Genomic DNA, 15,123 nt, shown 5'->3' with positions numbered 1-15,123 from the left:
TTAAGCACATTGGCAGCATCTGTGCCATTGAGTGGGGTGATCTGCACAATATTTTTGTAATAATGTTTTAATTGTCCGATTGCCGCGCTCCACCACCCCTGATGATTGTGGGTGGAACGCAATGTGCAATTGTTGCTTTATACCCATTTTCTGAGTGATGGCTTTGAAAACTTTTGCTGTGAAGTGCCTCCCTTGGTCGCTGTCTAAAACCATCGGTATTCCCACCTGCCGATCACCTCGCTCGATAGTACCCGTGCTGCCGTAATGGCTGTCGCAACTCTAACGGGAAAAGCTTCTATCCATTTAGAAAATATGTCAAGAATGACCAAGACGTATTTGTAGTTGCCGGGCGCAGCAGGCAGAGGACCTATGAAATGTACTTCTACATGGAGCTCCACGGTTGGCAGGTGGACCTGGGTTATGCTGCACGCAAACCAGACAACGATTAGTGCCTGTGGTTATGTCACTTTCAATTGTATGCCACCAAGCTGTAGTTAAAATTTTAGATATTGTCAAATTGGCGGACATATGGCCCCCCGTAGGGTGAGAATAGAATAATTGAAAGAAGTCCTGCATACTGGGCGGAATGGATGTTACATGAAAATCCGATAGTCGTGTCAGGCAACATTACTGCAAAGCCAGTGCATGGTTTAGCTTCATGATAGTAGGAGGAACCATCAATATAAGCATCGTGTACCTCCGTATCTCCGCGTTCTATAGGAGTTTTCGATACCGGACGGTCCGAGAATTGTAACGGGTAATGGGCATTTATGGGGTTTTCCTCCGTATTGCAGCATTTGTGGTATTAACAGTGTCTGCTTAGGCATTCTGTGGATATTCCATGCCATAAGCATGAGAGTCCAATGGTTTAACTGTTGCGAGGATACCAACTTATCTCCAGGCTTCATCAAAAGGCTCAATGGGGTATGTGGATTATGTAGGACTATCTGTTGTAGGCCGGTTATGTATGTGAAATGTTTCACCTCCCAAAAGATGGCCAAAAGGTGTTTTTCGCAGGCGACTCTTCGACTCCCGTGAGCAGTCGAGAGGCGTAGGCTATCGGGCTCATTGACCCCTGATGCTCTTGAGCCAATACTGCTGACAAACTATCCGACGTTGCTGATACCTCCAGATGAAACAGGAGGTTGGGGTTGGGTGATATGAGGCAAGTGGTTTGCATAATCGCTTGTTTTAGCAGCGTGACCGCTTCAGTGTGAGCCTCAATCCATTTCTCCTTGTACTTCATGATTTATCCCAGACAACAAGTTATATAGTGGTTTGGTGATCTCCGCAAATCGGGGAATAAAGTTTCTCTGATACCCGACCAAGCCCAAAAAGGATCACAGCGCTGTTTTAGTCACTGGTACTGGGAGGCCACAATGACCACTTTACAAGAGTCTGGGGATCGTCCGTCATGGGAGAGAATAATTCCTAAAAGGTTGACGGACGGTTGTAGCAGCTGGGCTTTACGAGGGTTAATTTTTAACCCTGCAATCAAAAGTTTTTTCAGTGCAGAGTCCAGTAATTCCAAACGCTCCACTTCTCTAGCCGAAGTGATTAAGATATCGTCCACGTATTGTAACACTGCTGACTCATCCAGTATGTCACAGTCTCTTAGGAATTCCACCATTCGCTTGTGAAAAATTGTAGAATTGTGAAACCCTTGCGGAAAGCATTGCCACGTAAATTGTTGTCCATCGAAGGTAAAAGCGAATTTAAATTGATCGTCTCTTTTTACTGGAATTAAGCTTTCCATAATCAATGGTCAACCGCCATGTCCCATCTGGTTTCCTTACAGGAGAGTTAGTGGTGAAAGTACCTGCTCGTATAACCCCGTGATCAAGTAAGGACCTTACGGTATCACGAACGTACGGGAGGCTTTCTTTTGGAACGGGGTGCTGCTTGGCAGGAGAATGAGTTGGTCCATTTGTAACCTCCTCGCTCATCAATCTGCCACAATCATATTTATGACGTGCAATAACTTTATCGTATCTTCTTACTAATTCAGTGATTTTATTGTTTAGGGCGGCTTATCGGTTCATAAACCTCTGGGTTTTTTTTATAACCATGATGGCAAAAACATGGGATATTACATGGTGGCTGTTCTCATTGGGAAACATTTTTTGTGGAGAATCAATAAACACGAATTGGTGTAATCGACTTCCACAGCATTCTTTTGGAGGACATCGGATCCTAAAATGCCTCTCTCTCTCGGCATCATCATCACCGCTGGTTGCGCTACCTGAATAATGTTGTCCCCGAATTTGAGGGAGGAATTGGTTAGTCTGATCCCTTCTTGCCTCGGTCCATTGAAACCAGTTAGGGAAAACGACTCGCCTGTCGTCCCTGGAAACGTTTCAGAATGTTTGGAATGGAAAAGCGTGATATTAGACCCTGTGTCTACCAACATTGTTTGTGATTCGCCCCCGACAAGGCGGCAGTCACAAACAATGTCGGTATCCGTAGTTCTCCAGAAATTAATAGGCATCAAATTTTCAAGTGTAGTATCCCTTACCACACCAGTATTACCGGTGGGTTGGGGGGCTTTTGAGAGTCAGTAAGATGACTCTACGATGTTCACATCCCCCTCTAAGGGTGGGGCGCAGGGGCTTACAGTCTCGACGTTTCTGGTATTCTTCTCACAGTCCTTCTAAACATTATTTGTCGCCCTCCAGGTTGTAATCATACTTTCCAGCTGGTCGAAGGGAATGTTTGCGAGCCTGTCTAACGAGATAGACGACACTGTAATTGGCCATCTTTTATTTGGGCATTCGCTTGCCCAAATAAAAGATGGGCAAGAGAATGCCCAATAAAAGATGGCTTTTTTGCACAGGAAACAGGCCAGTCGGTTGTCGGAATATCTTTTGGCTGATTTCGGTTGTTTTTATAATCGGGTGGTGCCGGTCTTCCTCCCCCTCTATTGTTCGCTCTCTACCTTTACCCCTACTCTGTCCCTCAACTTCTTCGACATACAATTCTTTTATTTGAGCTGCTTTTACTTCAGACGCTTTGAAGTTTCTTTGTCTCATACTTCGATAGTATACCTCATCAGCTATCCTTATTAGATCTGTCCATGGTGTTGCTGTTGCCACCGATCCCCATAGCGCTGCCTCAATCTCAGGAGATAATTTTTGCAAAAATATCTCTCGATATGTGGCCGACCCTTCTGCATCTCTCGATTCTATACTTTCTGCTTATACAATTCTACCAATTTCATGAAACACAGATGGGCTCTCTCTCTCTCTCTCTCCCTGTACCGTCATTCCATATTCCCTACTTATATCCCATGCCTTTCCTCTTCTGAGAGCAGTTTTTACAGCAGTCAAAAGAAATTGTGCCCCCCACTTCTGGTTCAGGCTGTCCCTCGGTAGGCAAGTTCTCATTCTAATCTCAAGGCTACCTAACAATATCCTCCTGAGATCTCGTTCTTCTAATTCGGAAGAACAAATCCCTGAACAAATCATAGCGCTGGCTCAATTCTGTGGGACAGGTATTTTCACTGATAGTCCCAAATTCTTTCACATATGCTGCTACCTCTTCGGGTCTCAAAGCCCGACTGTGTATCTCTTCTCTATCATCCGCGCTGCCTGTGTTACTACCGGAGGTTGCGTGTGCCTCGTTTTCCCCTTCGGTCCCCTGGCTCCTTGTACGCATTGGGTGAACCCGGCTCTGAGTAGTAGCGATGACCGCTACTGACTTTCCTGATTCTTCCTCACGCATGTCCGAATATATTTCATCTATTGCCGTTTTAACGCGGTGGTGCATACCATTGCCTGCTTGCCTATCAGCATCTCCTTCAGTTTCTCTATTTCTCTCTCACACTGAGTGTGGTCTGTCTCAGTGGCTGATGGCCGGTTAATCAAGGTGTTAACTGCTCCCTTAGCCACATTCAACTTGATGCTCATAACCTCACACTTCTTCTGACCATCCCGCAGCGCTATTCTCCTTTCTTCGTGCTATTCTCTCTCTATCCCAGCTCTGCTTATTTCTCCCTGTTGTATATGTAGAGTGGAAGTCAGTTCCATTATCTTTCTCTCCTGGTTCTCACACACATCTTCCATCCTGAATAATTCCTCCTCCAACTCTTTGCTTTCACCTACGCTTCTTTTCAGGCCTTGCTGCATTTCAAACAGGCCTTCCGTAAGCTGAGTTATTATTTTATCTTTCCTCTCTTTTAATTCCTTTATTTCCGTGTCTTTCTTTTGTTAATTCCTTCATTGCTTCATTCAGTTTTGTTTTTTTTCTGCGTCTTTCTCTTCTGTTGCTGTGTCATTGGTTCCAATAACCCTACTTGGCTGTTTCCCGCCCCCACAGAATTTTCTGCACCTGTTCCAATGACGTCCTCCACCTTCGCATCAGGGAGGCAACACACCAAGCGAGACTCACGTCTGCGGTTGCCTGTCTAGCCGTCTGACTGTTGAATCCCAAATAACAATAGCATTGGCACTCTTCCCTGTGGAGTGGTTTGCCGCACTGCGTCGTGGATCAGTCTAAGATTGCTCTCCCCTGAGGTGTCATCACCCTCGCTGGTATTCAGCACAGAAAAGCAGTTTGCAAGTGCCACACTCCCGGGGGACTTCTGCACAGTCTGTCTCCTCTTCCCACCATGCCGGGTGGTCACTCATTCGCTCTCCTCCTGAACCCTCCGTGGCTGTGGGGTGACCACCTCCTGAAACATACGATCGATAAAGGCTTCAGCCCCCGTTTGCACTGCAGCTCTCTTCGAAACCCTGAGCTGAAGCAGCTGGAGGCACTTTCTGCTCCTTAACTCTAAGGACAAGTGAAGTATCCTGGAGGTCCCACATGGCACACAATCTGCTGCAACAGGTCTCAGCTGTCCTGCCATAGTCCCAGAATATTTTTAATATATATGAGCACCTCCACCTGACTGTTAAATCCCCTCCTTCCCCTCTACACCGAATTCCCACTCTCACTAAAATTGCTATTCTTGAGGCCTCACTCCGTTCCCAGCTCACTCTGGTGGGCTCTCTGCTCGAGTAATAATAATAACCCTTGCATTTGATATCGTGCTTTATCGTATCGTTGAGACATCTCAAAGTCTGGAGTCCTGTAGCTCAGGGGTTAGAGCACTCGCTTTGCAAGTGAGAGACCTGAGTTCAATTCCAGGCAGAGGGCCAAACCTCGGGCGAGTTTCCTTACTCCACACAGAGCCTAATAATAATCCTCCAAAACCAAAAACAATAATAAATTGGTCATTTTCAATCTACGACTGTTTGTGGGACATTGCTGTGTGCAATTGGCTGCCGCGTTCGCCCACAAATATACAGTCAATTCACTTTACAGTGTGTTCTGTGAAGCGCTTTGGGACGTCCTCCCGACGTGAAAAGCGCTATATCAAATGCAAGGATTATTATTATTATTATTATTAAAGCGCTTCACAGAAATATACTGCAAAGTGAATTGTTTGGATTTTGTAAGTGAACCGCGGCAGCCAATTGCGCACAGAACTGTTCCACAAACAGTCATTGATTGAGTGAACAATTGCGTTTTTGAGGGACTATTACCTTTAGAAAGTGATCCGCCAATCAATCGGGTTCCTATTTACTGCTAGTAACAGAGGCGTGTGGAGTAAGGAAACTTGCCTAAAGGTTTTGCCCCGCTGGGGAGTCAAACTCGGGTCCTCTCGCTTGCGAGGTGAGCGCTCTAACCACTACGCTACAGGAATCTAGAAACAATAGTCATTCACTTCATACCTGTTTGTGGGAGTTGTTTGTTAAGCTCCGCGGGATGTCCTCCCAGCATGAAAGGCGCTGTGCAAGTGCGTATTGTAATTATAATTATTATTCAACGTACTACAGCAAGCTAACTATGATTCTGTGTCTTTACCCTGAAGTTTGTGGATGCCGATAACGTACTGACTAACGTGGACACCCTGAACCTGCTCATCGCTGAGAACAAGACTGTGATCGCTCCAATGCTGGACTCCCGCTCGGCCTATTCAAACTTCTGGTGTGGGATGACCTCTGAGGTGAGCAGCTTACATGTACAGGTCGAATTTCATGTGTAGTGGTGTTTTACAATGTCTGGCTTGGATCCTCAACAAGCAAGAGAGGCAAGGCCTTTGGCCGTAGGCACGTTCAAAGAGGTAGGATTTGAGCTGAGACTTGCAGAAGGAGGGGCGTAGGGTGTAGGACACTGATAGTGACATGGAGAGGGCTGGGGAGTCCGAGTTAGCCGAGTGGAGTAGTTGGGCAGGGGGAAATCAGAAGTGCCAGAGAGTGGACAGATCAATAGGTGAGAGTGAGGATCTTGAGGTCGATCCGTTGGGGGGGACAGAGAGCCAACGGAGCCTGGTGAGGGCTGGGTTGATGGTGCGTGAGGATGTGGGTGGCGGAGTTTGGGGATGGGTTGCAGCTTGTGAATGGCGGAGCGAGGGGAGACTGGTGAGGAGAGTGTAGGAAAAGTCTAGGAAGGACGTGACAAAGCCTTTCATAGGTTTGGCTGCCTCCTGTGCTGTGAGCCACCAGCGCTAAGCTGTAAAGTGGAGTGACTGTGTGTTTTGTGAGCGGCCAGACTATCAGTCTATCTGCCCCCCCATCCCACTCTCTGGCACTCCATCCCAGAACCCCTCCAACTCCCTCCCTCCCTCACCTCGTTCAAACTCTGTCTCAAGTCCTTCCTCTCTGACTGGACTTTCAATCATCTTTCCCGCCCCCTCCCCACCCTTCACCCCCTCGGCTCTTACCTAACCAGCTTGGACGCCCAGTGTGAAAGACGCAGCGCAAATATAAGTGTTAATAATAATAATCCTCACGTCAGGAGATGGATGGATTTACTGTGGAGTGGAGAGGAGTCCTGTAGCTCAGTGATTAGAGCAATCGCCCTGCAAACGAGAGATCTGGGTTAGATTCCTGACGGGCGAAACATTGGGCAAGTTTTAATACTCCACGTGCCTCTGTGTACCCAGCAGTCAGTAGGCTGTTAGTCGATTGGCGGATGGCTTTTCTGGGGGGGTAGTAATTCCTTCAAAATTAAATAATAATAATTTGGTCACTCAATCCACGACTGTTTGTGTGTAGGGGGACGCTGCTGTGCGCAATTGGTTGCCGCGTTTCACCCACAAAATATACAGTCAATTCACTTTCCAGTATATTTCTGAGAAGCGCTTTGAGACGTCTGGAAGACGTGATAACGTGCTTTATCAAACGCAAGTATTATTATTAAAGCGTAGTGAACTGTGTATTTTGTGCTCGAACGCAGCTGCCAATTTTGCGCACAGCCTCACATCCCGCAAACGGCCATGAAGTGACCGAGTAATTTTATTTGCGGGTGAGGGGGGGGGGGATTGTCGGCCGGTGTAAACGTGTGCTGTGGTTGCAGGGTTACTATAAGCGGACCCCAGCGTACGTGCCCATGCGGAAGCGAGAGCGAATTGGTGTGTTCCCGGTGGTGATGGCTCACTCTACGCTGCTCATTGACCTGAGGAAGGAAGCCTCGCAGAACCTGGCTTTCTACCCGCCACACCCCGACTACACCTGGGCCTTCGACGACATCATCGTATTCGCTTACTCCTGCAGACGGGCAGGTGAGATGCTCCTCCATCCCCAGCCCCCGCCCCAAGGGAGGATAAATCATCCTATGCTTCCCCCCCCCCCCCCCCCAGGGAGGGGGAAACCAACCCCCGGGCTCCAGCTACCAGTCCATCAGGTTCCACCCTGAGAGAAGTTTGTGTGTCTCTCTCTCTGTGTCTCTCTCTTTGTGTCTCTCTCTCTGTGTCTCTCTGTGTGTCTCTCTCTCTCTGTGTGTGTGTGTCACTCTCTGTGTGTGTGTGTCTCTCTCTGTGTGTGTGTGTCTGTGTGTGTGTGTGTCGCTCTGTGTGTCTGTCGCTCTGTGTGTTTCTCTGTCTGTCTGTCTGTCGGTGTGTGTGCCTGTCTCTGTCTGCCTGCCTGCCTGCCTGCCTGGGTGTGTGTCTCTGTCTGTCTATCGGTGTGTGTCTCTGTCTGTCGGTCTCTGTCTGTCGGTCTGTGTGTCTCTGTCTGTCGGTTTGGTGTCTGCCTGCCTTGTGTGTATGTCTGTCTGTCTGCGTGTGTATGCCTTTCTGTCTGCGTGTGCCACTGCCTGTCCGTCTGCGTGTGTGTGTGTGCCACTGCCTGTCCATTGTGTGTGTGCGCGCCTCTGCCTGTCCGTCTGCGCGCGTGTGTGTGTGCCTTTCCGCGTGCGCGTGTGTGTGTGCACGTGCGCCTCTGCCTGTCCGTCTGCGTGTGTGCGCGCCTCTGCCTGTCCGCGCACGTGTGTGTGTGCGCGCCTCTGCCTGTCCGTCTGCGTGTGTGCGCGCCTCTGCCTGTCCGTCTGCCTGTGTGCGCGCCTCTGCCTGTCCGTCTGCGTGTGTGCGCGCCTCTGCCTTTCCGCGCACATGTGTGTATGTGTGTGTAGGCGTGCGCCTCTGCCTGCCCGTCTGTGTGCCTCTGCCTGTCCGTCTGCGTGTGTGCGCGCCTCTGCCTGTCCATCTGTGTGTGTGTACGTGTGCCTGCGCCTCTATGCGAGAACCACTTGAACTGAATGTGGCTTTCCTTCCAGGAGTGCAGATGTACCTGAGTAACAAGGAACACTTCGGGTTCCTCCAGGTTCCGGTGAAGCCTCTGAGCACAATGCAGGACGACGTGGAGAGCTTTACTCACGTTCAGTTGGAGGCAATGAGTAAGTAAGAAAGGATTGGCATTTATGAGCGCCTGATCACTGCAAACGCTGACAAGTTACTTAGCGTCAACTGTTGCAAGCGTTTCTTACAGGCAAACACTGCAGGTGTTTCTGCACACGTCAAGTATGAGAGTCGTGTAGTGTTAGTGGTTAGAGTGCTCGCCTCCCAAGCGAGATGACGCGGATTTGATTCCCGGGCACGGTGAAACCTTAGCCAAGTGTCCTTACTGCCTAAGGAAACTTGCCTAAGATTTTGCCCTGCCTGGAAAACGAACCCACGTCCTATGGCTTGTGAGGCGAGTGCTCTAACCAGTAATGTTATGGGACTCGAATAATATTATTATTGTCATAATTTCCCAGAAACTGCCATGAGGTGAACGCCTGGTTCAGTCGGTTTGTTCTGGTACCCTGTGCTGAGAACCCGACTTTAATGCCTGTCTGGGACTAGGCGCTGGTGGGACCTTGGTTTAACATCTCACCTGAAAGGATGGCACCTCCTCTCTCGCCGCCACTGCGCTGCACACCGCAATGTCAGCCGTGAGCTTGACCCCACAACTTTACAACACAAACAAGTTTACATTTACACACCATCCCAAGGCCCCGGCTTGACAGTGGGGGGAAAAATGACCGAAAGCGCAGTCAACAACAACAACAACAACAATTTGGATTTATATAGCACCCTCCACGCCGGATGGCGTCTCAGAGCATTTTAAGTCAAAGTGGAAGGTCTTGACAGAGACTTTCAAGAACGTGAGGGAGGGAGCGAGAGACAGAGTGTAGTAGTAGTAATAATAATCCTTGCATTTGATATAGTGCCTTATCATGTCTTCAAGATGTCTCAAAGCGCATCGCAGAATATACTGTAAAGTGAATTGACTATATAATTATATATTATCATAATAAATTATTTAGTTATTTATTTTGAAGTGATTAATACTGCCAGAAAACGATCCACCAATCGATTAACAACTGGTTTCCTACTTACTGCGTGGTAAACAGATGGGTGGGCGTGTGTGTGTGGATGGGTGGAATAAGTAAACTTGACTAAGGTTCTGCCCTAACAACATAAGAAACACGAGACCAAAAAACACCAAGGTCCATCTAGTTTGCTTTCCACCTTCCTGGTGGTCACGTGCATATATGTCCCAAACTCCCTATGTGCTCTATCCCATAATGTTATTTTCTAAAAGAAAACTATCTAATCTGTGTATGAAAGAATCAACACTTTGTGCTTCAACCGCCTCTGTAGGAAGCCTATTCCACAGGTTCACTATTTGCTCACTCAATCTTCTCTTTTCCAGCGTGAACATGCCCAATTTACTTAGTTGCTCCTCATAGTCCAGTCCTTCCATTCCTTCAATCATTTTGGTTGCCCTCCTCTGTATCTTCTCGATTTCTTCAATATCGTTTTTGTACTGCGGCGACCAGAACTGTACACAGTCTCTAAGTACGATCTCACCAATGGTTTATCCAGGGGCAGGATTACCCCACTTGTTTTGGTTTGCTGTTGGTCTTTTGATATATATGGTTTGGTTTACTCACTGCCACAGAGCATTGTTGGGAGAGCTTCAGTTTATTGAAGCGGCCTGGGAATCGAACCCTGGTCCTCTCGCCTGCGAGGCGAGTGCTTTAAACACTGTGCTGTAGGGGTAAGTAGGCTGAAAGCCCGACCGCTGATGGTGGGGTGGGTAGGACGGGTTGGGAGGGGGGCCTGAAGTAGGCCAGAACCCGCTTAGCGAAGGGAACGGCCAGTTCAGAAGGGTTTAAGGAAGTCACAGAGGGGGTGGGGGTGAGACTGGAGGGTATTTAAAGGCGAGAAGGGGATTTTTAACTCGACCCGCGGGGGGTGGGGAGCCAGTGGTGCCTTCTGGCCCAGACACGAGACTCAGGTGGCTGCTGTTTGTGTGAACCTGACACGAGAGGTCAGTGAACGTTCCAACACAATGTTTTACTCTCTTTAGTAAATCACCCTCCGATGATGCCTTCAAAGTACGTATATTTGGCTCCAAAGCACCCTGACAAGATGGGCTTTGATGAGGTACGGTTATAAATCTTCATCGCTTCTTGCGAATGTTTTTGGGGAACAATGTTCTGAGGCTGAAGTGCACACTCTGGGCTCCCCAAACTTGGCTCTCGCCAAACGGTGCTTGATACTGTGGGATTAAGTAAATAGGGTGTGTCCCTCTGTGAGTGGGGGGACGGTGGGGGAGGGGGGGACGGTGGGGGAGAGGGGGGACGGTGGGGGAGAGGGGGGGACGGTGGGGGAGAGGGGGGACGGTGGGGGAGAGGGGGGGGCGGTGGGGAGAGGGGGGGGGCGGTGGGGGAGAGAGGAGAGGGAGGTGGGGAAGAGAGGAGTGGGGGAGGGACATGGTGGGGAAAAAGAGAGTGAGTGGGAGGGAGGGAGGGGTGGGGGGGGAGAAGGGGAGGTGTGAGAGAGAGAGAGAGAGAGGGAGAGTGGATACTGTGTATGGGTTGGATACAGTTCGCACAGCGATGAGGTGACCGTGCGTATATGTCAGACCTCCAAAAATCTGATGCATTTCTTCCCCTGTTTAATCTAAGCTTTCCCCCCCCCCCCCACTCTCTGGCCTACAGGTCTTTCTGATTAACCTGAAGCGCCGGGCGGACCGGAGGGCACAGATGCTTCGTACACTATACGAGCAGGAGATCGCGTGTAAAATCGTGGATGCTGTTGATGGCCGGTACGTTGATGATGCATGAACCGTTTTCTCAAGGCACAAGTGCGAGCTGCCGAACGCGCCTGGACCAAATCCAAACTAACGGTCCATCGTCAGATTTGGCTTCACCACACCAAGATCTACTGCTGCGCTCTTGCCTCCACCAAATCCTCCTTCTACTCCAAGGTTATCTTGGAGGCAAAGGACAACCCAAGGCTTCTCTTTTCCACCACACACCGTCTCCTTCGTCCACCTTCCCATACCTCGCCCATCCTCTCCTCAAACTCCAACTGTGAGGAGATGCTGGACTTCCTCAGATCCAAAATCGAGGGGATACGTTCAGCCACCTCAGCCCCGTCCACAGCCACCCCCACATCACCTCTCCCTCATGACCCACCCCCCTATACTTCTTCAACCCTGTCTCTCCCTCCTCCCTCACCACGACTGTCCGCAAACTCAAACCCACCACCTGCTCCCTCGATCTCATCCCCACCTCTTTCCTCATCTCCCAGCTCCACCTTCTGGCCCCTCTTCCTGTCTGATGTCATCAACCTCTCCTTGTCCACCAGTTCAATTCCCACACCCCTAAAAACAGCCGTCATCACCCCCATCTTGAAAAAACCTTCCCTGGACCCATCTCTTCTCTCCAGCTGCCACCCCATCTCTAACCTCCCATTCCTCTCCAAGGTCTTGGAAAGAATCGTCGCGTCCCAGCTCCGCTCCTTTCTCTCTCTCGCCATTTCCTCTTTGAACCCCTCCAATCCGACTTCCACGCTCCCCACAGCACGGAAACAGCCCTGGTCAAAGTCACTAATGACATTCTGAACATCTGTGATCAGGGCTCCCTCTGCCTCCTTGTCCTCCTCGACCTCTCTCGACACTGTCGACCACTCCATCCTCATACACCGCCTCTCCTCTACTTAATCTTCACGTACCTGCCTTTGCCTGGTTCGATTCCTATCTCTCTCACCTTCTCCATTTTGTCGCCTCTAACGGTTTCTCCTCCAGCCCCCGCACTGTCACATCTGGCGTCCCCCAGGGGTCTGTCCTTGGCCCTCTCCTCTTTAATATCTACATGTCCCCCTTGGTGACATCATCCGCAGACATGGGGTCAACTTCCACATGTATGCGGATGACACCCAACTCTATCTTTCTACCTCCACCTTCAACTCCAGGACCACTGCTGTCCTGACAGACTGTCTGTCGGACATCAAGTCCTGGATGAGGGCAAATTTCCTACAGTTGAGTGTGAACAAGACTGAGGCCCTCCTGATTGGCCCTCAGGCTCTTGCAGCATCAACCTCCATGGTTGCTCACTACAACTCACCAAAGCCAGTCAGGAACCTGGGTGTCTTGTTCGACCCTCAACTGTTTTCTTCCCCATATCCAAGCCATGACCCGCTCTGCCTTCCCTCACCTCCGTAACATCGCCCGACTCCGCCACTACCTCACCCCTCAGGCGGCTGAAACTCTTGTTCATGCCTTCATCACCTCCAGGCTCGACTATGCAAACGCTCTGCTTGTTGGCCTTCCCAACCCCTCCCTCCACAGGCTGCAGATAATCCAGAACTCTGCAGCCCGTGTCCTCTCCCGCACCAAACTCCGTGACCCCATCTCCCCCACTCTCGCCCAACTCCAATGGCTCCCTGTCCTTCAGAGGATCGAGTTCAAGATCCTGGTCTTCACCTACAAAGCCCTCCATGGCCTCGCCCCAACCTACCTCTGAGACCTCCTACCAACCCGCCCGTGCCCTCCGCTCAGCCGGTTCCGGCTGCTCCACATCCCCGACCCACCCGCCCCACCATTGGCGGAGAGCCTTCAGCCACTCTGCCCCCAACCTCTGGAATTCCATCCCACAATCACTCCGCCTCCCCCCCCTCCTTAGCCTCCTTCAAGTCCCGCCTCAAGACCCTCCTCTTCAACCATGCCATCGGCCAACCCCCACCTTCCCCTCCCCTCCCTTTTCCCCCCCTGACCCAAGCTCGAGTGTGAAACGCTGTCACTGTCCAGCGCTTTGGGATGTCCTCCCGACGTGAAAGGCGCTATACAAATCTTGTTGTTGTTGTTGAACCTTTAGCTTGATGTTCCCTCCTACCCCCACACGCTCACATAAACGTATGCACCCCACCCTAACAGGCTCAGCTGGACAGGACCCCCACCTGCCCTCCCTCCAACTGATGTTATTGTCAGCAACAGAGAGAGGAACTCTCGTCTCTGAATCCAAAGGTTGTCGGTTCAAACCCCCACCTCAGGAATTGGAACCACATTGTCAGAGATGCCGCCCCCACCCCCGACGTCAAACTGAGCTCCTGTCTGTGCCCTGTACAGGTGGATGTAAAGTTCCCCGAGCGCTGTTCGAAAAGAGAAGGGAGTTTCTCTCCCTGGTGTCCTGGCCGACAGACCCCCAAATAAAATTGGTCGCTCACTCCACGACTGTTTGTGGTGACTCTGCTGTGCACAATGGCTGCTGCGTTACTCCCACAAAATACACAGTCACTACACCTTACAGTATATTCTGTGAAAAGCTTTGAGACGTCTCAATGATGTGATAAGGTGCTATGTCAAATGCAAGGATTATTGTTATACTCTGTGAGACAGCCTCCCCACATTAAAGGTGCTACATACACTGAATGTAGAGATTGTTATTGTCATTGTGAGTTAAGGCTCCTCTCCTCCCCTCCCCTGCTCCAGGGCGCTGAACTCCAGCCAGGTCCAGGGTCTGGGTATCGTTATGATGTCGGATTACGAGGACCCGTACTCGGGGCGACCCCTGACCAAGGGGGAGCTGGGCTGTTTCCTCAGTCACCACAAGGTGTGGAAGGAGGTGAGTGGCCGTGTTGAGGAGCTGGTGAGCAAAGGCAGTGGTGAGCGGGGCTGTTGTGGGGGGCTGCAGGCAGTGGTGAGCGGGCTGTTGTGGGGGCTGCAGGCAGTGGTGAGCGGGGCTGTTGTGGGAGGCTGCAGGCAGTGGTGAGCGGGGCTGTTGTGGGGGGCTACAGGCAGTGGTGAGCGGGGCTGTTGTGGGGGGCTGCAGGCAGTGGTGAGCGGGGCTGTTGTGGGGGGCTGCAGGCAGTGGTGAGCGGGGCTGTTGTGGGGGCTGCAGGCAGTGGTGAGCGGGGCTGTTGTGGGGGGCTACAGGCAGTGGTGAGCGGGGCTGTTTTCCTCGGGATGTATCTGCATTGTTTGGTGACGTGTTGGGGATAGTGGAGGGCAATTTTGTATTAGCACAACCGGGTGTCTGTCACACACGGAAACCCATCACCGCTGCTTAAGAGTCTCCAAACCCAACTGAGAATTCCCTGCATCCCACTTACACCTGGAAATCCCAGAGATAGATTGTCGGAATGGAATGCGCTCTCTCTCTCTCTCTCTCTCTCTCACTGGAGGGACGCATCCTGTTTACCTAATTCCGGAAAGTATTAGGCTTGGGGTGGGGGGTGGGGGAGCCCAGAGTGTGCATTGAGGTAACTGCTGGAGTCTAACCAGCTAAAACCACATAGTTTGCCATTGAAAGCACTGCTTGTCCAGCTAGGACCAGCCAGTGAGTATTTTGACCTTTTCATGTCATGACTTGGCATCACACACAGTCTAAGCTGATGCTCCAGTGCAGCGCTGGGGTGGGGGTGGGGGGGGTGTTGCGTTGTCGGAGGTGCCGTCCTTCAGGTAGACATTAAACGTCCCACAGCACTGTTCAGAAGAGAAGGGAAGTGTCCTGGCCGACGATCCCCCAGACAAAATCAGTCGCTCACCCCCTGGCTGCCGCGGTCGCCTCCGCAAAACACACAGTCAC

The 15,123-nt window shown here is 50.7% G+C and overlaps 1 protein-coding gene across 1 annotated transcript in view; it reads left to right on the top strand.

Moving 5' to 3' along the window:
* The window catches only part of colgalt1b (collagen beta(1-O)galactosyltransferase 1b), a 38,725-nt gene that overhangs the window by 17,012 nt on the left and 6,590 nt on the right, over positions 1-15,123 (top strand). Inside the window, exons 4-9 of the mRNA XM_042344688.1 lie at positions 5,855-5,989; positions 7,342-7,546; positions 8,539-8,658; positions 10,620-10,696; positions 11,254-11,360; positions 14,028-14,160. Coding sequence (XP_042200622.1) covers positions 5,855-5,989; positions 7,342-7,546; positions 8,539-8,658; positions 10,620-10,696; positions 11,254-11,360; positions 14,028-14,160 — 777 coding nt within the window. The remainder of the gene's footprint in view (positions 1-5,854; positions 5,990-7,341; positions 7,547-8,538; positions 8,659-10,619; positions 10,697-11,253; positions 11,361-14,027; positions 14,161-15,123) is intronic.

This window comes from Callorhinchus milii, unplaced genomic scaffold, assembly GCF_018977255.1.
Source record: "Callorhinchus milii isolate IMCB2004 unplaced genomic scaffold, IMCB_Cmil_1.0 Scaffold29, whole genome shotgun sequence".
In the NCBI taxonomy this organism is placed as follows: domain Eukaryota; kingdom Metazoa; phylum Chordata; class Chondrichthyes; order Chimaeriformes; family Callorhinchidae; genus Callorhinchus; species Callorhinchus milii.
The sequence above is the reverse complement of the archived record's forward strand: the minus strand, read 5'-3'. Positions and strand labels throughout refer to the sequence as shown.